This window comes from Chelonia mydas, chromosome 16, assembly GCF_015237465.2.
Source record: "Chelonia mydas isolate rCheMyd1 chromosome 16, rCheMyd1.pri.v2, whole genome shotgun sequence".
NCBI lineage: Eukaryota > Metazoa > Chordata > Testudines > Cheloniidae > Chelonia > Chelonia mydas.
Window position 1 is genome coordinate 13,038,377 of NC_057857.1, and position 26,976 is coordinate 13,065,352.

The 26,976-nt window shown below is 42.4% G+C and overlaps 1 protein-coding gene across 5 annotated transcripts in view; it reads left to right on the forward strand.

The window, feature by feature from the left end:
• Positions 1–6,093: 6,093 nt before the first annotated feature.
• NUP188 (nucleoporin 188) overlaps positions 6,094–26,976 on the forward strand; it is a 46,088-nt gene continuing 25,205 nt past the window's right edge. For 3 of the 5 annotated variants that reach the window (XM_037879755.2, XM_037879756.2, XM_043530444.1), the window contains exons 1-21: positions 6,095–6,197; positions 10,057–10,111; positions 10,747–10,820; positions 13,012–13,096; positions 14,191–14,271; positions 14,751–14,795; positions 15,906–15,998; positions 16,121–16,240; positions 16,939–17,150; positions 17,691–17,805; positions 18,605–18,805; positions 19,942–20,031; positions 21,676–21,741; positions 22,692–22,811; positions 23,647–23,773; positions 23,935–24,090; positions 24,790–24,916; positions 25,368–25,455; positions 25,545–25,621; positions 26,129–26,243; positions 26,787–26,907. In XM_037879755.2, coding sequence (XP_037735683.1) covers positions 6,172–6,197; positions 10,057–10,111; positions 10,747–10,820; positions 13,012–13,096; positions 14,191–14,271; positions 14,751–14,795; positions 15,906–15,998; positions 16,121–16,240; positions 16,939–17,150; positions 17,691–17,805; positions 18,605–18,805; positions 19,942–20,031; positions 21,676–21,741; positions 22,692–22,811; positions 23,647–23,773; positions 23,935–24,090; positions 24,790–24,916; positions 25,368–25,455; positions 25,545–25,621; positions 26,129–26,243; positions 26,787–26,907 — 2,194 coding nt within the window. In that variant the 5' untranslated portion in view covers positions 6,095–6,171. Of the gene's footprint in view, positions 6,198–10,056; positions 10,112–10,746; positions 10,821–11,108; positions 11,296–13,011; positions 13,097–14,190; positions 14,272–14,750; positions 14,796–15,905; positions 15,999–16,120; positions 16,241–16,938; positions 17,151–17,690; positions 17,806–18,604; positions 18,806–19,941; positions 20,032–21,675; positions 21,742–22,691; positions 22,812–23,646; positions 23,774–23,934; positions 24,091–24,789; positions 24,917–25,367; positions 25,456–25,544; positions 25,622–26,128; positions 26,244–26,786; positions 26,908–26,976 lie in introns of those variants that run through there. The other 2 variants (XM_037879757.2, XM_037879758.1) reach the window with 2 other exon arrangements.

Consider the following 26,976-nt stretch of genomic DNA (forward strand, 5'->3'; position numbering starts at 1 on the left):
GGTGCAAACTTCCACTCACCTTAACGTACATCTGTCTGCCTTTGCCTCAGAGTCTCTCTCCTTCCATCTGCTATTAGTTTTATGACTGACTGCTTTACTTATTGCACCACCTTTTTTACCTCACTGTTTGTTTTCTCAAATAAGCAATAACGCTTTCATTATATGAGTGCAGGAGAAGATATCAAAGTCATAAAGAAAAAGAAGTGGTCACATCGGTCTAAACTGGACAGATTCCACTGTTTTTTGGAACTTGGTTGATCTTGACAGTTCTAGTGGTAGCTAGGGACCAAATACAACATATTTCTGTCTACAAAGGGACTACACAGTGTCCACTGTACCTTTGTATTAAGCTGCTTAATAAATTTTATTTGTTTCTAAAAGAGAAGAACTGCTGGGCCACATTTGTTACAGAGGGACATCTTGCATGTACCCTAAAAACACAGCTCAGACTCAACCTGAAAACTGGCCACAGTGTTCTATTTTACTTTAGAAAATGTTCTGGAGATACAGTTCACGCATATTCTCCCAACTCAGTCTGAGTAAATTTACATTTAGATGCTTAAGGAGTGGTTTACGCATCATTACAATTCTGAGGTGAGGCATTTGCTCCTATCCAGCTCATCCTCTCTCTACACTTTGCCTCAGCCTCTTTCCCTCTCGAGATCCTGTTTCCCAATTGCTGAAAGGGAACCCTTTGAAGCCTTCCCTGCCCATTTCACAGCCTTAGCTAGTCAGTCTCTTCTGAACAGATCTGTGCCATTATTAAAAAAACCCAACACTTTTTATTGTCATTATTAACATGCATGAATTTTTCACCCAAGCATTAACAAATCTTATTCATAACCTGCAGTTGTTACCTTTAAAAGACCCATTTGTGTTTGGCTAATATCTTTCTCTGTGTTTAAGTCTGTTCAGATTTCAAACATGGTAACCACAGATTATAAAAATCTACTTATATAAGGCTGTCTGTCATTTTTTGGCAGTGAAAGGATTTCCAATACTTTATTTCTCCATGTCACTAGTGTTAGGAGATCTGTCCTTTTTCAGGAACTAGCTATCATGCATTTGGCTGCTAGTAGCAAATGTGTTCTCAGTAGGGCCTTTCCTGACTCAATGGCCTTTTTTGGACTGTAACCTAATAGAATCACTATAGGTTCTGTGGGTAGCCTAACTTTAGTTATTTTGCAAATTCTATATGCTACTTTCCTCCAAAATACCATTATTTTAGGGCATTCCCACCATCTATGCAGAAAGGTTCCTACACCTTCACATTCTCTCCAGCATTTGACTTTTATGTGTGTGTGTGTGTGTGTGTGTGTGTGTGTGTATATATATATATTTTCTTGAGCTTAAATGGAGTGAGGTACCATTGAAAAAAATATTTTGTAATAGTTTTCCTTAGTGGAAAGTAGTTGAGGTTTTTGCTTTTCTATTTCTACTGTTCCAAAGGAATATCTGTTTTTAGATCCTTTCCCCATTTTTCCATAAAGGTAGCCTTATCTTGTAGATCCATCAGTAACATTTTGCTATACCATATGGAGATCAGGCCCTTTAAAGTAGCCTTTTCCTGTAATTCATGTTTCTCCCTCCTTAAGAGTTTCCTAAAATGGGCTTCCTGCATGGGATATGCTATAATGGCTGCAAATAAGTCAAACTGATATATTAATATTCCTCTTGAGTTCTTTGATAGTATTAATTTCCATATTTTTATCATTATGGAATAGCTGACCAAGGGTCAGCTCCCATACATTACACATTGGATTAGATAACCTCAGTTGAAACTCTAGATTGCTTCTGATGAGTTTAAGCAGGGAGGGGAAAGGAGCTACTTCTTTTCTGTATCAAATTCTATATGTGAGGTGTAATTATGACATTTGGATTGTTTCTTTTGTGTTCATTTAAATCTTTTAGGTAACAAAAAAAAAAAACAATTTACAATCCTGTTTTTCCATCTGATTTTCATCTAGTATTTATGGGTGTCACCAGGGTACCAGGCTGAAAGTGATCTTAATTGAGCCATCCAATAATATTTTATTACATATGGTACTGATAATCAATGACCAACAATTTCAATGCTGTAATGAATGAAGCAGGAATGGGCATCCTTGGAAAACACCGTAAGACGACAAAACCTTGGGTCACAAATGAAATACTACAAATGTGTGACATTAGAAGGGAACATAAGAGAGACAAGAACAGCACCGAGGGAGCTGATAAATACAGAGCGATTGGCAGAAATATCAAGGAAGGAATGTAGGTGGCCTAATATTGAAAAGTGTATCAATAATAAAAATAGCAAAGGATCCTTCCAGATTGTAAGAGATCTGCCGAAGGAAATGGACCAAAGCTAACGCAATTCAAGACAAAGAAGGGAACAGTCTTACAGAAGAAAAGGACATCAATAGGTGGACAAATTACTGCTCTGATCTATACAACCAACAGACAAATGGATATCCTAGTGTCCTAGACCGCCCAGATTCAACAGAGGAGGATGACTTTCCAATACTGCATGAAGAAGTGGCGACAGCTGTGAAATCACTCAAGAACAAAAAGGCTACAGGTATTGACAACATCCCAGCCGAACTGATGAAATTCAGAGGAGAAATAGTAATAGATGTACTCACCAAGATCTGCAACAAGAACTGGCAGACCGGTGAGTGGCCTTCCACATGGACAGAGTCACTAATCATCACTCTGCCAAAGAAAGGCAACCTGCAATTTTGTCAGAATTACTGGACCATAAGCTTAATGAGCCATCCCAGCAAAGTGATGTTGAAAGTCATATTGAAAGTCATATTGAACAGATTAAAACCACAAGTGAAGAATATCATCGTTGAAGAAGCGGCTGGCTTTCCTGCTAGAAGTACCACCACAGAACAGATCTTCAATCTTTGTGTTCTATTTGAGAAGTACTTACTACATCAGCAGGACATCTACCGCATCTTCGTTGACTTCAAGAAGGCGTTTGACAGAGTATGGCACGAAGTTCTCTGGGCAACCACAAAGAAGTACAATGTTGGTCATAAGCTTATTATTACCATTAAACAACTGTAAGACAAGGCCAGCAGTGCAGTTCTCATCAATGGCACAATAGGAGAGTGGTTTCGCACCACTGCTGGAGCCCAGCAAGGCTGCCTTCCTTCACCCACACTGTTCAACATCTACTTGGAGCACATAATGAATGATGCCCTAGAAGATCAAGTATGCACAGTCAGGACTAGGGGGCGAACAATCTCAAAACTTCGGTTTGCTGATGACATTGACGGCCTGGCAGATAGCTACGATGAACTTGCCAACTTTGTGAAACGATTAGATGAAACCACCACAAAATATGGCATGGAAATCAGTGCACAGAAAACCAAGCTGATGCCAAACAAACACGATGGGATCAGCTCACATATCACTGTCAGTGGACAAGAGCTGGAGACAGGGAAACAGTTCAAGTATTTGGGGGCAATCATTACTGATGAAAGATCAAAGGCAGAAATTCTGGCAAGAACTTTGCAAACAACAGCAATAGTGGCAAAGCTAAAGCCAATTTGGAGGAACAAGAACATCTCCCTGGAATCCAGACTGAAACTGCTGCATGCACTGGTCATCTCCATTTTTCTGTATGCATGCAAGACATGGACCCTTATGGCAGAACTTGAATGGAAAATACAGGTAGTAGAGATGGATTTACTTCCGTAAAATCCTGGGCATCTCCTACTTTGACCACGTCACTAATGAAGAGGTCCGCAACATCATCACCCAACGTGCTGGGTCATAGGAAGACCTCCTGACAACTGTGAAGAAGCGCAAGCTGAAGTGGTATGGCCATGTAACAAGATCATCTGGCCTATCCAAGATCATCCTCCATGGGACAGGACAGGAGAAGAGACGAGGTAGACAGAAGAAGAGATGGATTGACAACATAAAAGAGTGGACAGGAATGAACTTTACGGAGACTCAAGCACTGACACACAGTCATCATGGGTGGAGACAATTGGTTGATTGCTTATCAATGATGGTGCCCCAACGACCAATGCAGTTATGGGAGTGATGATGATGACGACGACCGACAATCCCCTTTTTCAGAGTGGGTTTATGCAGAGTTTTATTAGTTCTTAGTATTATAAATTTAATAATCCTTGTTTGAGTTTCCTCTAGAGGTTTTTGGAATTTATATTGACCGGCTGAAATATGAATTTAATTTTTGGCAACCAGTACATTTTTATTGTTGCTATACAGCCAAGCTAAACTAAATGTATTTTTCCCAATCCAACAAATCATTTTTCAGTTTTGAAACAATGGGAGGAAAATTAATTTCATATAGTTGACTGAGGTTAGGAGAAATAATCTGTGACAATTCTCCCTCACACAGGGCCAATACTGGCTTGGAGCAGTCTGTTTCTAGATATAGAAAACGGGGCAAGGACCTGTCAGTGGGAAAGGGCAGGGAAAACCCTATATGCAAACCAGAGGCAGAGGAACAGTTATTGGCCAACTCAATTGGACATTGAGCTCCAGCCCCTACAGCAACAACACCTAACTACTGCACCCAAATGGGCAAGTAACCAGTTCTGATGGTGAAAGCACCTTAAGAAGGCTGAAATCCCAAGTATGAATTTACATATGTCTGCTATTTTAATGCAGCTACAACATAATTTGAAAACTACACGCCTGTAGATGTGTAATGAGGGCTATTTTATCATTATCTCCTCTTGTCTCAACTGTCGCCATTCCCCTCTCTATGATCTCTCCAAATATGAGCCCTTCAAACTCCAGCATGCTGGGGCGGGGGGCTGGGGTGTCCCACTTGCTCACATACAGAACAGACCATGTTATTCTCATATTCAAACATCTTCACATGCTCTTTGTTCATTTCAGGATCTACTTTTTGTTTTAAAGCCCTCCATGGACTTGTCCCTATTTGCCTCATGGGTCCTGCCTCTTTATATTTGTTTCAGTTAGTACAAGCCTCCTTTTCTTTCATTTAGTTGCATGACTTCTCCTTTACAGTTCCTGACAGCTAGAGCAGATTTAATTTCTCTCTCTCCATCTCTGATATTCATCTCACTTCACACATCAGCTAAAATAGAAAACATAATTTCATTCTTAGATATCTTACTTAATTTCTTTCTCTCTCCACTTTCTACTTTGTTATTCAACTCCCACTATGGTATTTTGGGACACTATACTGAAGACACTATGGAAAACAGAAGTGTATTTATGTGTTCAATGAAGCGACTAATGGCATAAAAAATAATCCACTCCACCTGGAAGGTGCAGCCACCTGGTATAAAACAAAGTATCACTGTATTAAATCACTGAGCTCCCAAGACTCAGCTTTCCCATCTGTTGGAAAGTCCATAGTGTGTCTTTTCTCACTGGCTTATATAAGGCTTCACGAGGGGTATGTCTTCCCCGCAAAAAGAGGGGTGTTCTTTACTCAGGTTCGCTAACTACCTCCGGTTAAAATAGTAAGTGAAGGCACAGCAGCTCGGATAAGCAGGTCGAGTTCAAGCCTACAGCGGAGTTTGGGGTTGAACTCGAGCTGCTCACCCGAATTAAAATCCAAGTGAGTAGCAAACTACTGATCAGGGAGAAGACCCGGTGCAGGATAGACAAAGCGACCCCCATCCCTTCAGGAGCTTGCACCGTAACAGGCTCACCTCCCCGCTATACGTCTCTTGTTCACCTTCGCACCCCACATGGGACCCATGTATAACACAACACCCCCAACCTGCCCCTGTAGCGGACACGCTCCCCCTCAGAGCACTCCTCTTACCCTCACACCCCCCACGGAGCCCCGCAGCGCACCTAGCCCCTATCTAGCTCCACGCTAGCCCTACGCTACCCTGAGCCTTTGCACCTATACGACTCTATAGCAGCCATCTCGGGTCCTGCACATTCGCGTACAGCAGGGCCCCCTATAGCCACTCCCACGCTACATTTACCTTGGCCCCTATAGGGGACGCTTGTTGGAGCTGTCACCATACACCCCCCCGCCCCTCCACCCGTCTATAGCAGCTCCCTCACTAACTCACCTCACTGGACGCCGCCATCTTGCTGTCTGTGTCTGTCACGTGATGGGGGACCCTGGAGGCGAGGGAAGGGCGAGTCCCCGGCACGTGATGCAGGCGCCAGGCTGGTGCGACGGGTAACGGGTCACGTGAGAGGGGAGCGAAGATGGCGGCCGGCGGGCTGTGCGCGAGGTACGGGAACGCGGGTGCCGCTGAGGGAACTCCCCGCCACCCGCACACAGCGGGGATGGGGGCCGGGCCGGGGAGCTCGTAATTAAACGGCAACCGGGGTGGGGTGGGGGGGAGAGGGAGCAGGAGCAGGTCCTGCCCCCTCCCCAGGGCACCGGTCTGGTGTTTTCCCCCCAAAAGAGGCTCCTCCCCGTGACCCCCAGCCCATCCGAGAGGCTCCTCCCCGTGACCCCCCCCATCCTGACCCCTTTCAACTGCTCCCCCAAGCTGCCCTTCTCAGGAGAGGCCGCTCCCCGTTACCCGCTCTAGCAGCCACTTCCACAGAGCTCTCATCTCTTCCGAGAGTCCCCTCCCACTCCAGTGACCGCCTCTCACCTGGGGCGAATCCTGCCCTGGAGCAGAGCTCACCCGCTGCTGCAAACGCACCCAGGGCCCCTGCACACAAGCCCCAGGCAGCGGATCGGTCATTTGCCGGCCCTTTCTAACAAGTTGGGGTCGCTGATTGAATGGCCTCATTGGTGCCCTCAGATTGGCACAGACTCTGCTCTCTGCCCCCCTAAGGTGGAGTCTGTCCTGGCACCAGAGTCCCTTCTCCCAGCCTGCTGCGTGGTTGGTCCTGTTACTGCGTCCCACTGGGCTCTTATGAGACCCGCACGCAGGGCTGCTCTGCTAGTGGAAATCCCTGCTCTGATTCTCACCTGCCTAGATGAGCTGACCTAATGACTTCCTCTGGTCCTGTTTGCAAATATCAAAACAGAGGGTTCTCCTTGCGGTCATGAAATCTATATGCACGTTGTGAACTTATTCCATTGAGGAGCTCTTGGAAATAGTGGTGTATGGGGGCTGAGGAGGACTATAGACCCCAGGTGTACTTAGGGTATAACCTACTTCCATTTGGTTTTTATTTGTCCCCTCAGGATGTAATGAACACATCCCTGTTTGAGACCTTTTCCTGCTTAGTGAGTGTGTGAAGGGGAATTGATGGGGTGTGTGAGCCCCAAGAAACGATCTATTTTGACTAAAATAACATCAAATCTATTTCAGCATTTTACCACAACTGATCATGGCCAAGTTGAATATCAGTTTTCATGCAATCCTCTCCACCTTCCTCCTCTCTGTAATAAAACAAGTGGTTCCTGATCTCTTGGGGCCACTGCAGCAATTTATTAGACCCTTAATATCCCAACCGTACCAGCAAGACCTCCCATTTGGCTGTGGACACTTATTCTCTGGATCTTGGGCTCCCCTAAATCTTAGTCTTGGATCCTAGTCTGGTGAGTTAGAGCATGTACAGCTGAACGAAAGGTGGAAGTGGTGGCATAAGAGAACGTGGCCCGGAGGCTCAAGATTAAGTTGTCTGAATGGAGTATGGGAGAGCCTGATGGTATCAATCACCAAGTTTTTGTAAACACCTAACATGAAAATCCCAAGTAAACTACAATCCAACTATGATGTGAGCTGGACAAGAGAGCAAACACTTCAATAATTAATGATGCTGATGAAGTGTAGATCTGCCTCGTCCCTTCTAATTTAAATGTTTGGAAAGGTAATATGTTCTTTAGAAGTGACAGGAACTATTTGGGAAGGTGGCACAGGGATTAGCGGTGAATTAACATTTTCTTTGTGACAGGTTTCAGAGTAGCAGCTGTGTTAGTCTGTATTCGCAAAAAGAAAAAGAGTACTTGTTGCACTTTAGAGACAAACAAATTTATTTGAGCATAAGCTTTGTGTTTCTTTTGTTCTCTGGTCTTTTTTAAAAGGCTAAGTGTGAGTATGATTTAACAAAAATAGAACTACTGTTTAAAGGAGTTTTGCTGCCAATTTGAAATCTCTATTTACATCAAAGTTGCACATCTCTAGAAGGGGACACGTTGGTTGAGTTGTTGTATGTCTATACACAACATTCCTGTGTGCATGACAGACACAAAAAATTACGTTATTCACTTTGCTTTGCAAAATGTGATGCAGTATAGTCTGTTCTTAGAGCTTTAACTTACAGAAGTTTACAAAGGCTTGAGGCCAGAGATCAGATTTTTACATCACAGGGATAGTTTTATGAGTGTGATATTCTGGGAGCTGATTTGCCCTTTTAAATGAACACTACATTTCCATAAGTCTATGAAATATACATAGGATTTTATGCTCTGAATAAGATGCCTCATGGGCCACTTTGCACAGAAGGTGTCCTCATTGTTTTTGGAAATGCTTTTGAGTCTTGCTGGAAATGAGTACTGTAACACCTCCAATGTCGATGGAAAGAAAGCCTGACTCCAAGTAAGATTTTTGTTGTGTTATTTGGATTATACTAGTGCTGAGTCCCCAGTTGGAAGAAAACCACCGTTTTGCTCTATGTAAATATATAGTAAGAGAAAGTCGGTGTCTCAAATAGCATAGAGTCTAAATAAATAAATTGGCCCAAATCAGAGGCCTGTTTTAATCACAGAGGAGGTTTGGCAGGAGTGGAAATGAGACGGAGTTGGCTCAGCCATATTGATGTTCTGCATTACAAAGATTCCTTTCTTGGGAGAACTCTATGATCATTTAGTTCTCTGCATAGAACAGAGGGATTGCACCCATATTTTGTTGCTTAATCATATCAGGATATGTTCTTTAGCAATGGATTCTAGTGCAATTCCAGATTTAGGGCATGTCTGTATGAACACTTACTGCACAACAAGCTAGTGTATAAATCTGTAGTGCTCCAGTGTGCCACGCTTGAACTGTCTGTGTGGATTGTGTTGCTGTGCACAAAAAGTTCCCTTGTGCACATTGACGTATTGTGATTTGACAGGAGTATGTCAATGTGCTTAGTACTCAGCAGAAGGGTCCACACAGACAGTTAGTGCACAGCATGTTGGAGAGCTGTAGATTAACACCCCAGCTTGCCATGCAGTAAATGTTCATGTAGATATTGCCTTAATTTACTCAAAATAGGACTCTAACTTCCCAGGTCTATTTTGAATGGCAGCAAATCAGGCTGCAGATATTTCATTCTTTAAGTCTTACAAAATAATGCCTCTGGTGGCTTTTGGTACTTTCTCTGGAGGTGTAGATGACTTCAGAGCTGCCACTTTCATTCTCTGTTGTTCTAAATATCCTGGGAGCTCATCTGCTGATTAGGTTCTCTAGATGGTAATCTGAGAAACTGTCAGATGAGCATATTTCACATAACCTGTCTGTTCATCTGTAGACAGACATTGCATAGCAAGCTTTATTGTTTAGTTTAACTCCTGACTTGGATTACATTGCCACCAGAACATCAATTCCTTAAACTCCAAAAATTGGTATTTTGGAGGTTGCTGTTTGCACAGCTGTTTTAAATAGATAGATTTTGTTCATGACATTTTGCAGAGTTGCACATTCCTTTCTGAGATCTGGTAGGATAAGGATTTGATCTGAAATACTTCCTAACACAGACTGATTGCCTTTTCTTCTGTGTTCTCAGTGAGTGAGTGGGACACAGATACAAACAAGAGGCTTAGTTTAGCTAAACTATGCTGAGTAGTTCTGGCAAAGTTTGTGCCTTTTGGGAAACTGGTGGAATTTCTCGCCTTGCTTTGATATTGTTCCACCCAAGGAGGAAGCTGTGAACAGCAGTGAACAAAACTGAATGAAAGATCTCTACATGCTTAGTTTGGTTTCCTTATACTAACCGTAGGCATCCAAGTAGCAAAACTGGATTGAACCAGTTACAGTAGCTGATATAAATGTGCTTTCCCTTTGGTTTAGGTTTACTCATTATCTCTTACCACTTTATCCGCTCTAAGTGAAAACCAAGTTTAAAAGCTTGTAAGCTGAACATCAGCCTTGAGTGATGTTTAAATTAGAGCGAGAACTTTGTGTTTTTTCTCTTTATTTACAGGAGCAGCAGAGAACTCTGGACCATTCTGCTGGGCAGATCGGCTTTGAGGGAACCTGTAAGTAGAGGTCTTGCTAGGTAGCTTTACTTGTTACTGAACAGACGTGTGGCCTGATAACCCTTCTGTGCTGTGCGTAAGTGGCAGAATAATAGTGAATCATGTTTTACTGCTCTGCCCCCTCTTCACCTGCAAAATATTCTTACTGTGAGTTTTTTGTTCCTCTGCTTCCACTCCTTGTTTATTCTCTCGTTAGCTGCTGCAGCACTGGAATGGTATATGTGCAAAGGTGGTTCCCTTTCTGGGGTGGACACAAGTGCTGCTTTCCAGACTGGCTGGCTCGGGGTATTCATGAGTGGAGTAGCCTGTTTCCGTACTCCCTGGGATGAAGTCCATGATTTCAAGAATGTTCCCAGAGGCTGGAAATTCAAATCCATTTCTGAGCCGAGCCTGCTGTCTCCTCCTTCCCCTCTCCTTCCCACAGTTAGGCAAAGCAGCAAGCTGTTCTTTCTCATACAAATCTACACCTTGAATCAGAGTCTGAATCACAGATGTTCTTCATGCTGGTCTTGTGTTGTTGCTGTCCTGTTCTGTGTGTGGTGTTGGAATTTCATTGCTTAGTTTAAATTGAACAAATCTGATATTGGGTAGAATAAGGAGATTTGTCCATTCAGTGTTGTTTTATTCTCTTCTAGGCTCAGATTGCAGCAGAATTGAACAAACATTGGCAGAGGCTGCTAGAGGGGCTTTTATACTACAAACCTCCCAGGTACAGTAATTGGTTGATGCTAGCATCTGATAATGGGCGCCTAGATACTACTGTGATAGGTGCCTTAGATAAACAGGCACTGCTTAGTAGAAGAACGTGCTGAATATTTCCCAGTGATGCAGCAAAAATATATTCTACCCCCTTCATATGCCAATTACTGCCAGGTTGCAGGGGTTCACTATTCACATGGAGAGGAGAAATTTAGAAGGGGTGCTTCAATGCAGTTAATATTATTTTGGCATGAAAATACCATGTGTAGAAATAACACAAGTTCTTGTCTTCTCCCAGCCTGTGTTAGATACCTGTTCATCCCAGCCTCTTGCTGAGTTACAGTAATCATGTACCAGAATCTACAGTGCCTCTATAGCATCAGAGCCTCTATAGGTTACCTAAAGATGAAGCTTCAATGCAGAGGAACGACTCCTCTTGATACTTAGTCTTCTCAAAATGAGATCCAGATTCTCAGATTGAAAGAGTGAGAATGATTATCTATCTATGTTTATTATAGCTGTAACCGTACCTTGGTTTGTGCTTTTTTGTAGTCCGTTGGCATCTTCATTGATAAGAGCGATGTCGTCAGGAAAGTCTAGATCAAATAGCCTTGTATTGTTCCATTTTAGGCCAGGTGTACAACTGTCGCATTGTTTTAATCCATAGTCAATGACTAGCATAAACAAAAATGAAGACAGGATGCACCCCTGCCTTACACCTGTCTTGATATCGAATGGCTTAGTCAATCTGTTTTCCATTTTAATTCAGCATTTTGAGGTGGCGTAGAATGCCTTCATAATGTTGATTAATTTTGTTGGAATTCCATATTGTTCCACAATTTTCCACATTGTTTCTCTGTTTACACTATTGAATGCCTTTTGAAAGTCCACAAAATTGATGGCAAGACTGCCTTGGAATTCAAGTGTGTTCTCAATAATCCATCTCAGGGTGAAAATAGAATCTGTGCATGATCTCCCTTGTCTAAATCCAGATTGTTGTTCACGTAGGATGATATCCATCTTTCCTTTCATTCTGTTCAGGAGGACTGCTGCTAATACTTTTCCTGTGACAGATAAAAGTGTTACTCCCCTCCAATTTGAACAATTATTTAGATCACTTTTCTTTGGTAACTTGATTAGCATACTGAGGGTCCATTCTTCCAGTACTTTCTCCCCTGTCCATATTTTGTTGCTCAGTGAACAGATGACTGATTCCACGTCTTTGCCTCCATATTTAAGCATTTCAGGTTGAATGCCATCCAACCCAGATGCCTTGTTGTTTTTCAGCTTCTGCAATGCTTTTTTTTAGTAATGGAGAAGATAGGTTTGAGATACAATGCAAACAAATGTAAAGTCATGTTTATGGGGACTACAGGGAAAGAAATCAGAATTGAAGAAGAGAAACTGGAGAAGGTGAACAATTTTACGTATCTTAGAAGTACCATCAGCCAAGATGATCCTAGTTCTGAGGAAATTTGAAGAAGAATCGGGAAGGCAAACACTGCATTTGGAAGACTCAGAAACATCTGGCAACTCATAAACATCTCCCTCAACACAAAACTGAACAAAGCAATTGTTATCGCCATCACAACATATAGCAGTGAGATATGGCAATTTAGCAAGAAAGATAAGCAAAAGCTGGATGCGTTTTATCACAAATGTCTGAGAAGAATATTGGGAATAACATATAGAGATAGGAAGATGAATGAAGAAGTGAGAAAAATTACTGGAAAAGTCACCCTCTCACAAATAATCTACAGAAGAAGACATCAGTGGCTGGGACGTGTGCTGAAAATGAAAAAAGAACGCTTACCAAATACCGCCCTTGAATGGAAGCCAGAAAACTCAAGAAGAAAGAGAGGAAGATGGCAAATAACATGGACATGAATAGTTCTGGACGACATCAAGTACCTCAACATGAAATGGGAAGATTTGGAGAGAAGGGCAGTTGACAGGCAAGGATGGCAAATGTGGGTAGCCCAATGTGTAGCAAAGCATGGGATGGACTAAGGTCTAACCGTACCTTGCCAAACAAGTCCTGCGCTGAGGTTATATTAAATATAGAAAAGCCAGAACAATCACTGAAAAGTCTAATTTTAAACTGACAAAAGCCAGGGATTTTGGAATTAAGCCTTTTTGTTTTGCCTCTTTGTGACTTTAATGCATTTTCATGACTAAAAGGTTTTTCTTTCCTTCTTTAGTGCAAGTTCAGCTGAAAAAGTAAAAGCTGATAAAGATGTGGCTGCTCCACTGAAGGAACTGGGCCTGAGGATCAGCAAGTTTTTGGTGAGCAGAGGTCCTAGGCAGCTTAATTCCTGCCCTCACACTTAGAATGCAGCCAGAGACTGGGTTTGTGCTTTCTGTTGTTGACGTGGTGTATCTTACCTCCGAAAAAGATAACTGAAGTGTAATCTTTTCTAATTTATCTCCTGCTACCTGGATAAAGAGTTACTTTCTCTATGCTGAGGCTTTTGCCTGCAGTTTTTCTTCTCCGATTCCCAGCTAGACACATACTTTTTTGTGCAGTGAGAGTTTGTCAGATCAAGTCATATTTCTCACAGGTATTTAACTAAAACAATAAAAGTATTAAATTCTGAAGCTCAGTTAAGTTTAATAAGCTGTTTTAATGTTCAGTAGAAGTGAATTTAAGGCTATTTTCAATCCTGATTATTCTAAACTAAGTTATAAGCAAGAACTGAGGCAGTAAGCTAAAATTTTCCAAAGTGACTGGTGACGTTTGGGTTCCTTACTATTTGGTGCCTAAATTGTGACTACCTAAAAAGCTGTTTTTCAGGAAGTGCTTAGCGCTTGCCCTTTGAAAATCGTTTTTTTTTTTTTTTTTTTAAGGCATCTCAAACTGGACACTCAAAATCCCATGTCATGTTGGAAAATCCTGACTAATTTCCCACAGAATTGGGTTCCTTCTAATCAGAAATAGAACAAGGTGATCAGTTTATGATAGGATCCGTATTTAATTGATCCATTATACTCCTGCTGGAGCTGAACTAGCCACTTCTACATTATTTGAAAACATACATGTTCTGCTTTCAGAGGAGACCAGTTTACTGACACTTTTTGGAAGAATTTATTCCAAAGGGAAGAGATGCCTGAATATTTGGACAGGTTTCAGAGTAGGAGCCGTGTTAGTCTGTATTCGCAAAAAGAAAAGGAGTACTTGTGGCACCTTAGAGACTAACAAATTTATTTGAGCATAAGCTTTCGTGAGCTACAGCTCACCTCATCGGATGCATCCGATGAAGTGAGCTGCAGCTCACGAAAGCTTATGCTCATATAAATTTGAATATTTGGAGTGACTTTACACCTTTTGATAAACTTAGCTGCCTTGTCTTATTCCTCTCTGCGTCTCTCTCTTGTTTCAGGGGCTGGATGAAGAGCAAAGTGTGCAGCTATTGCAGTGTTATCTTCAAGAGGATTACAGAGGGACCCGGGATTCACTTAAGGTCTGTAGTAAGTGCCTGCATCATGCTACTGTCCCTTTTCCTCCTTAACCCCAGTGGTTCATTGACACACATGGTTGTGCATGATGCTGAAATCCAGATTTGGAAATTATTTTGGGACTTTTCCCCCCTGAATTTCTGATTTTCAGTACATTACAGAACATGAGCTGTCTGGGGTCCAGGTCCAATCTTCTAGTATATCCTGCCTGGTGTGAGTCTGAGATTTATCTGAACTCTTAGCCATAGGAATGTACTGACAGGTGTCTGAGAGAGGGGGGTAGGGGTGAAAAGGGGAAAGAATGAAAGGAGTGAGTGGTAAACTCATGCCTGCAAGTGAGAATCTGTGCTCTGTAACTCTGAAATCTGTCCTCTCACAAGAAATGATGTCTTGTATGCCGTTCATTGGTTTTAGTATGAATTTTTTGGTGACTAGTGTAGGTGCATTGAGGCCACTTCCTTATTCTGTTGTGTTTTGATTGCAGACTGTCCTGCAGGATGAAAGGCAGAGTCAGGCTCTGATGCTGAAGGTCAGTAGTTTTCATTTTTATTTTCATTTTAAAAAGAGGTGTTGGCAATGAACTAATTTTGTTTGCTATTGGTCAGGAAAAGCTGGGAATGGCTGAAGTGTCCCTTCAGTGTCAAGAGCAAATCTGGGGGGATTTTTCTAATTCATTTGTGAAGTAGTAGTAATACCTTGCTCTTTATATAGTGATTTTCATCAGCAGATCTCAAAATGCTTTACAGAAGAATGGCTGGCCATAGACTAGAACAGCATGAGCAGTTACTCTGTACAGGGACCTTTTGGCTGTGCTGACAGAAATTGGACCATGAAGGAATAAGCACTCCTAGGATATCCACAGCTTTGCATTCATGTGCTCAGTTGTCATCGTAAGAGATGACTTTGGAAAGGGGACTGAAGATCACATCTATGTAGTTATGGATCCAAGTGGATAAAGAGATGAAATCTCATCTCTCCTTGTTTGCTCTACCTTGTTCCTTTCTTTTTCAGTTAGCAATGGAATGATAGAACCTGTTTTAATATATGAAGGGGGTGTGCGTGAACTTGCAAAAGAGTGAACTGGATGCTTTTGTCAGATGACTTAAACTCGGTGCTCCTGACTCACCGCTGTTCGCTGGGCCGTGCTGCCCCCGCCCGGGAATAAGTCGGTCAGGAGGACTCTGTGCAGCCATGGCATTTAAAGATAGTGGCAAAGCACCTGTGGAACAGGAAGTAGCAATTCACCGAATTAGAATTACCTTGACGAGTCGCAATGTAAAGTCCCTTGAGAAGGTCTGTGCTGACTTGATCAGAGGTGCCAAAGGAAAGAATCTAAAAGTGAAGGGACCTGTTCGCATGCCTACTAAGACTCTGCGAATCACTACTAGGAAAACACCTTGTGGTGAAGGTTCTAAGACCTGGGATTGTTTCCAGATGCGTATCCACAAGCGTCTCATTAAACTATCTAACTGAGTCATGCCATTACGTTGAAGCGTCCGTTGTAGGTAGTGCATGGGCGTTGTAAGTTTATAAGCATAGTCACTGCAGTTTGGTGGGAGGCATCAGTGATGAGATAAGGGGAGGGAAGAGAGAGTTAGACACAGCAGCAAGTGATGCTGATGGCATTGTGTTTTCACAGCTTGCTGACTATTACTATGAAGAAAGAATGTGCATTCTGCGCTGTGTCCTCAACCTACTCACTTATTTTCAGGATGAGAGGCACCCCTACATGGTGAATACTTGAACCTTTTCCTGAATCTGATCTTGCTGTTAAGTGACATACTGTCTGTCTGTCTATGCATCTAAAAAGCTTATACATGTGTATGTGTAATGTTTGGGTTATTTTTTTGAAAGGCACAATACTCGCAGTGTGTTGAGAAGCTGGACAAGGAACTGGTTCCTAATTACCGGAAACAGTTTGAAGATCTATACAAAGCAGAAGCTCCTACATGGGAAACGCATGGAAATCTCATGGTATTTTGAAAATTATCAAAAATTATCCTTTATCAGAGTTGTACGTTCTTTCTTCACTACATTGTTGGCTAATTAGTACAAAGTGAATATGCTTAAATGAAATTAACAAGGACATTTCCAGCCTTCTAAGGAACTTAAGGAAATTGTTTCCCTTTGGTAATACTCTGAACACATTTAGTTTCAGGAGCTAGGCTCTAATCTTGAGATCTGAACTCTGATCCCCTTTGTAAAAAGCCCATTGAGCTGTCACTAGATCACCAGGGTTTTGGAGTGGTGCATAATCTGTATTAAGCAGCCAACTCTGTTTACTCTTAGTAGTGTTTTATTTAATTTTTAAATAAAACATGCAGAATTGTGAAACTGAATCACCTGGCATCCTGGCAACTTGGGTAGTGTCTCCTGGGATAGGGTAGGTGTTTTTCCTGTCTTCAGCTCTGTGGGCTGCAGACATAATCCCATTATGCAGACATAATCCCAATGTCATTGATTTTTACCTTAATCCCTTAATGCTATATGTTGTGAGATGCAGCAACTGCCATTGAGGGGATGACTTTTAAACAGCATTTCCAGTGTGACGTAAGAGCAGGTTCTCTCACCATTGGAGCAGACTGATTTGCCCCAGTCACTCTCCATTTCAGGTTGCTTCAACTGACATGCTAGTTTCAACATATAACGGTAGGACTCTCCTCCTTGTACAGACAGAGCGCCAGGTGTCCCGCTGGTTCGTGCAGTGCCTCCGCGAGCAATCCATGCTCCTAGAAGTCATCTTCCTTTACTATGCATACTTTGAGATGGCACCCGATGAGCTGCTGGCCTTTGCCAGGCTTTTCAAAGAACAGGGATTTGGCTCTAGACAGACCAACAGGCATTTGGTGGATGAAAGCATGGATCACCTGGTAGATCGTATTGGGTAAGTATTGTGTGTATGTATGGGATTAGTGTGCAATTGAACAAATCTCTTGTTCAATACAGAATATAGGTGTATTTCATGATGGTTCCCTCCCAAATCACTATTTGTGTAAACTTTGGCTGCTTATGACCTTTGGTTTAGTTTATAAAAGGTTTCTTCAGATTGGACTGAGACACAGCCAGTGGCTATCTGGGCACTGAAAACCTGCCATGTGGCATGTAACATGGTAGAAATAGGCAGAGGAAGAGAGGCCATCTTCAAATCAGAATAAATAGCTTTCCTATTTTGTGACTATTCAACCAGCAGTAGATAATTTTGAAGACCTAACTTGTCATTTGTTGGCACATCAAGATCCAAGAATTTATGTTCTTTGGATTATTGCTCTTAATTTCACGTAATTTTTTGCTTCATCAAGGGAGTAATAGGTAAATGTAAAGCTGATGGACTTTTCCATTATCCAGCCTTTACTTCCCCCTTTCCTACTGAATCTTTAAATTGAGTTTCTTTTTCTTGCTTCCTTCCCCCTGTCTTCCACTCCAGCTACTTCAGTGCTCTTATCCTGGTGGAGGGCATGGAAATTGACTCCCTGCATGAGCGTGTGTTGGATGATAGGACAGAGGAACATAAATTTGCCAGTAATGGGCATATGCACCAGGTAAACCTTCAATAAGTCTCTTGACATTTGGAGCTCCTCTGTAATTAGAGATGGTTGTGGTTGCCCAAGGTAAAGCTGCGGGAGCTCTGTAGGCAGGACTTGTCTGTGAGATTCTGGGCTTGCAGATCGACTGACCTAACATCTACATTACAATATGGGGCAAGTAAGAAGGAAATGAATTATTAATTTCTATTTATCTCATAAGAAAGTGGTTTATCGTCAGGGTTTCCCTAAAGGTTTTAGGGAAGGGTAGGGAGGAGCTAAGAAATGGTCTTAACATGGACATCAAAATGGGGAGAAATTAAATATCTGCAGTGTAGTATATTTCAAAGATTTTCCGGGAAGAAAATACGTGGGAGCTAGAAAGGCACAGTGAGGTCATTAAGTTAAGGAGGAAACCACTGGTGTTGCTCGTGCTCTGACTGATCTTTGCATACCTGACCTGGAATTTCACATTTATTATAATTTCACTGTGACACTTATAACAAAACAACAAACTTCGATTTAAACAAGGGGCAATCCATTATTTTCATTAGAGTTGTGTGTCCTTTATTTTTGTGACCCTCTCACCTCCTTCCCCAAAGTGTATGAATCAGCCTGACAGAAAAAACATGCCAAGCAGTTTCTTCCTGAAAGTACAACTTGTTCAACTCTATAGATCCTTGTTTTTATACAAGACATTTAACTGCATGACTTAGGTGATTATTGGAGCTAAACCTCAGTCAGCTGAGTGCTTGCTGGGTCAGGGCTTCTTTCAGTCTATCTTGATTTCTTTGCTTGTATCTTGTCTTCTGAGCAGGAAATGGACCATCTGCTGCTGACTTTAGGGGACATCTCTCATCATGCCCCTGTGCTCTTGGCCTGGGCTTTGCTCCGTCACACAGTAACCCCAGAGGAGTCGACCAGTGTGATCAGGCGAATGGGAAGTACTGCTATCCAGCTGAATATATTCCAGTATCTGACAAAGCTGCTCCGATCACTCAGCAGTGGGGGGAAGAATGTAAGTTTCTCATTGTCATGTTTGTAGGCTCTTCAGGGTGAGGGGGCTCTATGGTATTGGTAGTGTGAAGATGTGGGGAACGGTAGGTAGGTTAGGCCATTGTTTTTGTAAGTCTAATTCCAGCCCTGAATAGAGCGCTTGGTGAAGTGTTGGCCAGGAAGTGACATCAGTTTTGTTGTTTCAGCTCTTTTCTGTGTAGAATGGAAGTTAAACGAAGTGTTTGTAGGTTTAGAAGGTAAATTAAAAATGTATTTCCCCAAGTCATTCTGCTTGGGACTAGATCTGGCCGGGGAAGGTCCAGATCTGGCCAGTGATTGGAAAATCTGCTCTTTATATATATCTGTATGTGTGTCTCAACATTTCAAGAGCCTTGTGCATTGATGCATCTTGGGTCCCTCCTGTTCTGTGCCTGTGGAACACAATAATTTTGCTTAGTCTCCTAAGGGCTGTGTAATATTTTGGTCTGACTCTGTTTGTTGGGGTTAGTCTGGAGGTAGCTGTGTGGTGTTTAGTGGACTGTGAGAGACGGAAGATCAAAGAGGATAATCTGGTGGTCCCTTCTGGCCCTAAACTCTATAACTTCATGAGCATTCTGTACTATTATTACTTATCTTGTTTATTAAGTTGACTCCACAGATGCAGCAATTACAGCTTTTGGCTTCTGACACCATTTTCCACAGTTTTAGTAGACACTGTCATTTACAAGAACAAACTATTCCAAAGCTCCAGTAGCTGTCAGTCAGCCATACACTGGTGGAAGAAGAGCCCTCCCATTTTTCTGACCATTGAGTGTTTCTTGATATGATTGTTTTGAAGAGGATTCTCGGCCGGGGTGGGGGGGGCAGGGTGGCTTTAGACAGATTGACTCATAAAAATGTAGGTGGTTTTGTGTGGCACTTCACTACCAGCTGTCTTCCCATAGATACATTGGCTAGTGCCCGAAGTGGGGAGCTGTGAAGCTGGTGATCCCCTCTCTTATATACCTGCAGAAAGGGACAGTGGCTCAGAGACACATGTCCATGATGTGCTAAGGAAACTGAGGGCTGTTGCATGTGTTCTGTAATGAACTCTACCTGGTTCTTGAATAGGGTTTATAGTCTCCACTATCACTCACTCACCTGTCTTTTGCATTACAGTGTACTGCCAGCACAGCTTGCATGTGTATTTATGGGCTGCTTTCCTTTGTTCTGACCTCGCTAGAATTACATACGTTAGGCAATCAGCAGGTAAGTGTCAAAGGCTCATTGTGTCCCTTATCTTATTTATTATAACCTAACATTCAAAACTGGCCACCTGTACTCTGGGTGCAAATTCTGTGTTTGGGATTGTATCCACTGCACGATTTAGGTAGACCGTTCTGAAAGTGCGGCCCACTGTGTTGTACTCCAAACGCATAACACAAACTTTATGGTTCTTCCAACTCTGAAAACTGTCAACATCTCTGCTGGGTACTGATTAAAGATACAGAGTAGTGTTTCTTACATTTTGATGGGCTAATGGTTTCAGAGCAAATGCTGGAGTATTGGTCAGAAGGAAATGGGGATAAGATATATCATAATGGCACTGAGCTCCTAGGGTGTGGAGGACAGTATACTCTCTATTACTTCCATAACAGATTTACCATATCCCATGCCAGTCAGTTCATTGTCAGCGAGTGTGGTTTTAGAGAGAGTTGATGTGTATTTGGGTAAAATTGGCTTGTGTATTTCCTCCTATTTAGCTTGGGGTGTGCAGTTCCAATTTAGGGAATGACTGTTGCCACACTGTTTGGAGTGGCTCACAACTGTGAGTGCCTGCCTCAGGGCTGAATGTCAAAAGCAAGACACAGACACCAAACTGGTGGTACGTTCTGTAATTAAATTGCTTCAACTCAGTACCAAATGTGAACTCTTGGATCACTGTAACAGTCTTACAGTGAAGTCACAGACAATCTATCTTGCCACCCAGACAAACTGGACTTAGTGATATATGGTCACTTATGTCAAAAATCACAAATATCCAAGTTACTTCCAGTCCCCAGAGACCAGTCACTCACTCAGGTCAAGTTGCATTCTAGTTCTCACACCAAAGACAACGCTAGTAGCTAATTTTGTAGTAAACTAACTATAGGTTTATTGGTTAAGAAAAGGAAATGCATTACTGAGAGGCTAAAGCAGGTGAAATATATGTTTAGGTGAGTGAGTCACAGTCTATAATTCCAAATGGTGGTAGAGATGTAATAAACTGCTAGTTTCCCAAAAGTCTTTTCAGGGTACCCATATTGCTCTGGATCTCTGCAACAGGTACCATTCCCTGTCATAGTCCAAACGGTCCAGAGATCCCGGCTCTTTCCCTGAATCCATACTTATAGCTTCTTTTCACAGAAAATAAGCAGACACTGTGCTCTTTCTTTAATTGGTGGAGAGAGTCGAGTGCATTTAGAGTCTTTGATCTCTGATCATCACACACAATGACCACTTGCCTTCAAATGCACACAGATTAGTATTTTCCTGCTAAAGTTCTTCATCTGCATTACACAAAGCTTTTTTCTCATTTGATGGGTTATTTAATTACAGGAGTATATACAATGTAAATATTTGCTATTACATTATAACAGGATACAGATAAGTGAAAACAATACATGTAACATCCCATAGTTTCCATGAAGTGTAAACCTCAAATACATATACAATTAAGAACCACTTTAATCTGCACTAAAACACAAATGAATTGGCCTGGGAGTTTGGCATGAGCTCGCACTTGGTCTGCCAGCATCACAAATGTTACTGTATTGAACCCTGGATTCCAAAGGAGGTGACAAGACTTGGTTTGGAAGGAAACTGTCAAGTATAAAGTAATTTTCATTTCTCCCCACCCCCTTTCCTTTGAAGGACATCATTGATTCAGCCTGTGAAGTTCTAGCGGCTTCCAGCATTCCCCAGCTCTTCTGGAGGACTGTGAGTTCATTGGGACTTCTTTGGCCTTTCCTGCTTGCTGTCATACCCTGTTGAAGTATGCCCTTTTAAGAAAGAAATGGGGTGTTCATATTCCCCTGGTTGTAGTTTCTAGCAGGGCTTGCAGAGCTAGTTTCCATTTGCATCTCTTATATGGCTTGCCCTTAGCCCCTCCCCCCCATCCTGTTAAGGTACAGTCTGTGGCTGCACTGCTGATCCTGAAACAAGTCGTAATTTACATGGTAATTTAAGGCATGGCTGGGATTGTGTGGGTGAACATTTGCTTCCGATTGCAACCAGCTACAGTAGAATTAAATGTTAGAACAACACTGTGTGCTGATATTGCTCTTGTCACAGAAATGGCTGAGATGTAGTGGTGTCAGAGATTAAAAGTCAGTTTCCCTTGCATAAAACCTTTAATCATGCTTCATTACAGATTTGCTCATCCATTTCCATTTCACCTTCCTGCATTATACCAGGCACTCTCTCTCACCCAGGGGCATTAACACTAGTTGCGCATCACAACAAAACTAAGGGCTGGAGTGATGCTTTTGTTCATGCTTAATAGTAGGTGTATGTTCCATAGAGATGAAATTAGTGGTCTTTTGAATGGAGCCATTTGCTTAACGTTTAACAACATGAGGCAGGAAATAGCGGAAACCAGGCATCTCTCATCACCACCTGGCTCTGATGAGATTTACTGGGAATTTGCTTTGTTAATTTGAGAAGTTTAAATTTCCACTAAGGGTCAATGAATGATTCAAATAGTTGAATGTTGTTTTTTCTCTAAACCTTTGGATGCTAGGATTTGTAGATGCAACGCGAATGTTCCAGCAGCAGGAGCTCTAAGCACATCCCTTGCTAAAGTTGCTTTGCTGCATTGACCCAGCAGAAGAATCATGTTGATCATTTTTTGTTTAGTAACAGTTTTTCTTTTGTGTCTCCACGGCCAGGAGCCAACCGCAGGTCTGGGTATTATCCTGGACAGTGTGTGTGGGATGTTCCCACATCTTCTTTCTCCTCTTCTGCAGCTGCTCAAAGCCCTTGTATCGGATAAATCTACTGCAAAAAAGGTATGGAACCTGGCCTGAAATCTGGAAGACAGTTTATATCTGCACAGAAAAGGAACATTGTGTCTGACCCTCTCCTTTTGCTTTGTACACACATCCAATCCTTGACGCCTTGGGTAACAACCATCAACCTTTTGGCCAAAGAGGTCTGGACAGGACTTTCTTCTGAGCCTGCCAGAAGGGTTGCTGTTGCATGATATAGGGCACACACTCTCTCTAGTACTGAACTTGCTGCCTTCATAGCACTGACAATCCTAGGGATCAGGATAATAGGAACTGAACCCAGGTCTCCCACATGGCATTGTAGAGTAATGTTGCTTGGGCCTCAAACGTATTTTATGCTTTGTAACTACCTCCTGCTCTGATGATTAATAGGATGGTTCAGGGAGGCTAACACAAAAAAGAAAGTTCTGAGCATACCTCAGTTGCTGTTTTATGAGGTGCAATCAGTAGACAAGAGTTCCAAGTAATTTACACACCAGATGATAAACTGGGGAAGCAAGGATTTCATTGCAACTTTATGGGAGCCACTTTGCCAGAACCCAAAGCTGAATCACTACTCATAGGTTGTGACAATTCCCTTGTGTCAGGATGCTATCTTTTAGTGCTTTACTTGTAATTAGTTCCTGTCTTCCTGATTCAGTAGTTCAGAGAGAAGTTATTTGAGCAATTCCATGGGGACAGGATGTTGGTATTTCTGCTTCAGTAAGAGTTGGCATGTTGGAAGCAGACTATGCATTTCAAGTAAATTTACCTATCCCTAGAAATGGCCTGGCTTAATAATTCCTTAGAATGCTCTAGTTCTCTGGCTGTATTCTGTAGCTCTCTCCGTTTGCAGGTGTACAGTTTCCTGGATAAAATGTCCTTCTACATTGAGTTGTACAAACACAAGCCTCCTGATGTGATCTCACATGAAGATGGCACCCTTTGGAGAAGGCAGGTGCCAAAGCTTCTCTATCCCCTGGGTAAGGAAATATGGTGGGTTCATTCACCCTTGGAACACTTTCAGATCTAGTCTTTTATTAACCAAATTGCTTACAGGTTTTAATTGTGAAGACTGGCTTCTTATCACATTCGGAAGCTCCTGACTTTGTTTTTGTTTCACTTTTTCCTCCCCCTCCCTTAGGGCTGGGCCAGACAAACCTACGAATACCTCAGGGAACAGTGGGTCAGGTGATGTTGGATGACCGGGCATACTTAGTACGATGGGAATATTCCTACAGCAGCTGGACGTTGTTCACCTGCGAAATTGAGATGCTGCTCCATGTTGTATCGACAGCAGGTGAGGCAAGAGGGGAATTGGGGTGGATGTTATGGGGGAGAGAGGAGTGTGACGTATTAGTAACATTAACATAAGATGAAAAAAATCAAGAGTAATTTCAGTGGGATTGAAACAGGTCCTAGGCACATTCTCCACTTCCACTGGAACAGTCTGCCGCTGAATGTTGCAGAAGGGCATTGTGGCTGAGTCTAGCACCACATTGGTGATTGTGACAAGGGGAGGGAAGCAAATACTAGAGAAGAGGAGTAAGGACAACTGGAGAGATAGGAAGAGGAAGAAAGGAGAGAAAGAAAGTAGGAGAGAGAGGAGAGAGTCAAATACAGCAGGAGGTGGAAAGGTTTCATTTTTTATATCATACTGCCTCCATAAACGATATCAGGAGGTGGTAAGCGCTTATAGGGAGCTGGGCATATTTAAGATGAGAGAAAAATGAGCATGAACCTTTTAAAATATTACCCCTCCCTCACATTTCTGTCATTGGTCATTTGAGGGAAATGGTCCCAGTTTAATCAATTACTGTATTGTACCCTGGAAAGTAGACATTCCCTTCATTAGAGATGTGGAGTAATCTGAGAAGTAACTTACTGAAGGTTAGGACCTCTCTTGTAGAGATCATAGTAGATCATCCAAGGAGTGGAGAGAGAGAGTAATGCTGCTTTTGCATCTCTCCAGATTGTAATACTAGTTTTCCTTATCCAGATGTGATTCAGCACTGCCAGAGGGTCAAGCCAGTCATTGACCTGGTTCACAAGGTCATCAGCACTGATGTGTCGATAGCAGATTGTCTTCTGCCGATCACATCACGGATCTACATGCTGTTACAGAGGTAAGTAGCTGACTGGCAGTGACAGCTAAGGCACCCCTGAAGTTGCTAGAAATGGGAAAAATGGTCAACTACAAATTTTACCAAAGGCTATTTAGGAAGTCTGTCGCAGAGCTGCGATTAGAATTCTGGAGTTCCTGCCTTCATGTCCTGTGCTTAGACCACTACACCACCTTGCCTACACACAACCGTTGTATTGCTTTAACTTATAATGATATAACAGTACAACTCTCCCTAATGTGGATGCAATGGCACCTGATATAGCTATCCCTGAAGGGAAGGGGAATACTCTTTACCAGTATAAGGCACCTATATAACTGTGTCCACACTATGGGTTGTACAGAGTTAACTATTTCCACAGAGAAATCACAACCTCTCTATACCAGTATAAAAACTGTGTAGACCAGACCTAAGTTCTGAAGATTTTATATATAATACTCTGGGTTTTTCCTAGGTTAACAAGTGTGATCTCTCCCCCAGTGGATGTTATTGCTTCTTGTGTCAATTGTTTGACTGTATTGGCTGCCCGCATGCCAGCTAAGGTGAGGGTATACCTTCTGATTTTTCTGAAATGGATGGAGATATAGATATAGATATAGATAGATATATAAACTGCTCTCTCCTCTTCTAGGTTTGGACTGACCTTCATCACACGGGGTTCTTACCATTTGTTGCCAATCCAGTTTCCGTTATGAGTCACATGATTAGGTAATTCAGTTTTCTCTTGTGCCTTTGCTTCCCTTGATGATATGCCATATGAGTAAGTGTTTCACTAGTGTGAATTCCAAACCTTCTAAAATCCAGACACCTAATGTTCCATTCTTACATAATAAACTGGCAAAATCCTTATTCTAAATTCAGTTCCACTGAATCACATGTGACTGTAAAGAGTTTGAACTCCTTATATTTTCTATAAGTAGAAAATACTACATTTAGACACACCCTCTGATCATAAATGTGCTTAGCTTTGCAGCAGAAGCAAGATTAATCAGACATATAAAATACAAGATACTGCCCTTAAGGAGAAGTAAAATACTTCTTAAGTGCAAGGGTGATTTGTCCTGAGCTTGGTGAGTCATCTTTTCTCTACTCAGGATCATTCCCCTATGTGTATTAGTTAATGGGATCCCCCTTCCCACTGCACATGTGCGCACACCTCTCCATCATGCTTGGTTCCTATTGTACATACAATGCATGCTCTCGCTCCTTCCACAGTGCAGAGGGAATGAATGCTGGGGGCTATGGAAACCTGTTGATGAGCGTGGAACAGCCTCAGGGCGAGTATGGTGTCACCATCTCCTTCCTACACTTGGTCACAACTCTTGTCCGTGTAAGTGTTTCTGCAGTGCTCCTACATTTTCAGGCAGCAATAGATTACTGCTAGCTGATGAGGGTGAAGATGAGGTAAAGGTGTGTACTGAATGTATGAGGTTCCCTTGGGTGGGCCACCTCTGGTATCCACTTGACAACATACCCGCCTTTTGTGCTGGGGCTCCTGCTTTTCCCATGTTTTGGTCTTCCCAACAATCATCTTCAAGTTGCAAATTGCACTCGCTCCCCAATCAGGGTGGCGGGAGTGCTCAGTCTCTTCCAAATCCCATTAACATTGCTCTGTGTAAGCAGGAAAGGAAAGCTCTTTGCTGCTTTTTCTCTTCTAGAGATCCCTAACACCTCTGATCTTCACTTGCTTTGAGTGCAAGAGAATAGAAATTGCTCATAAACCTCTGTCCCCATGCTGCATTGCGCTGTACTGCTGGCAGAACTGTTCTGGCCCCTATTTCTGTCTTTGGAGTGTGAGCGTTAAATGTCTTCCAACCAAAGATTTCACACCTTTGAATTAGAATCGGAACTGTAATATTGCTGCTTTTTCTAGGGACAACTTGGCAGCACCCAGAGCCAAGGGCTAATGCCCTGCATTGTGTTTGTGCTGAAGGAAATGTTACCAAACTACCACAAATGGCGCTATAACTCCCATGGAGTCAGAGAACGAATTGGTAAGGATAGCTCTTCAAGGGAAGCAAAGTTGAATTCTGTCTAGAGAGAATGTGTCTTTCTCTGTTTTT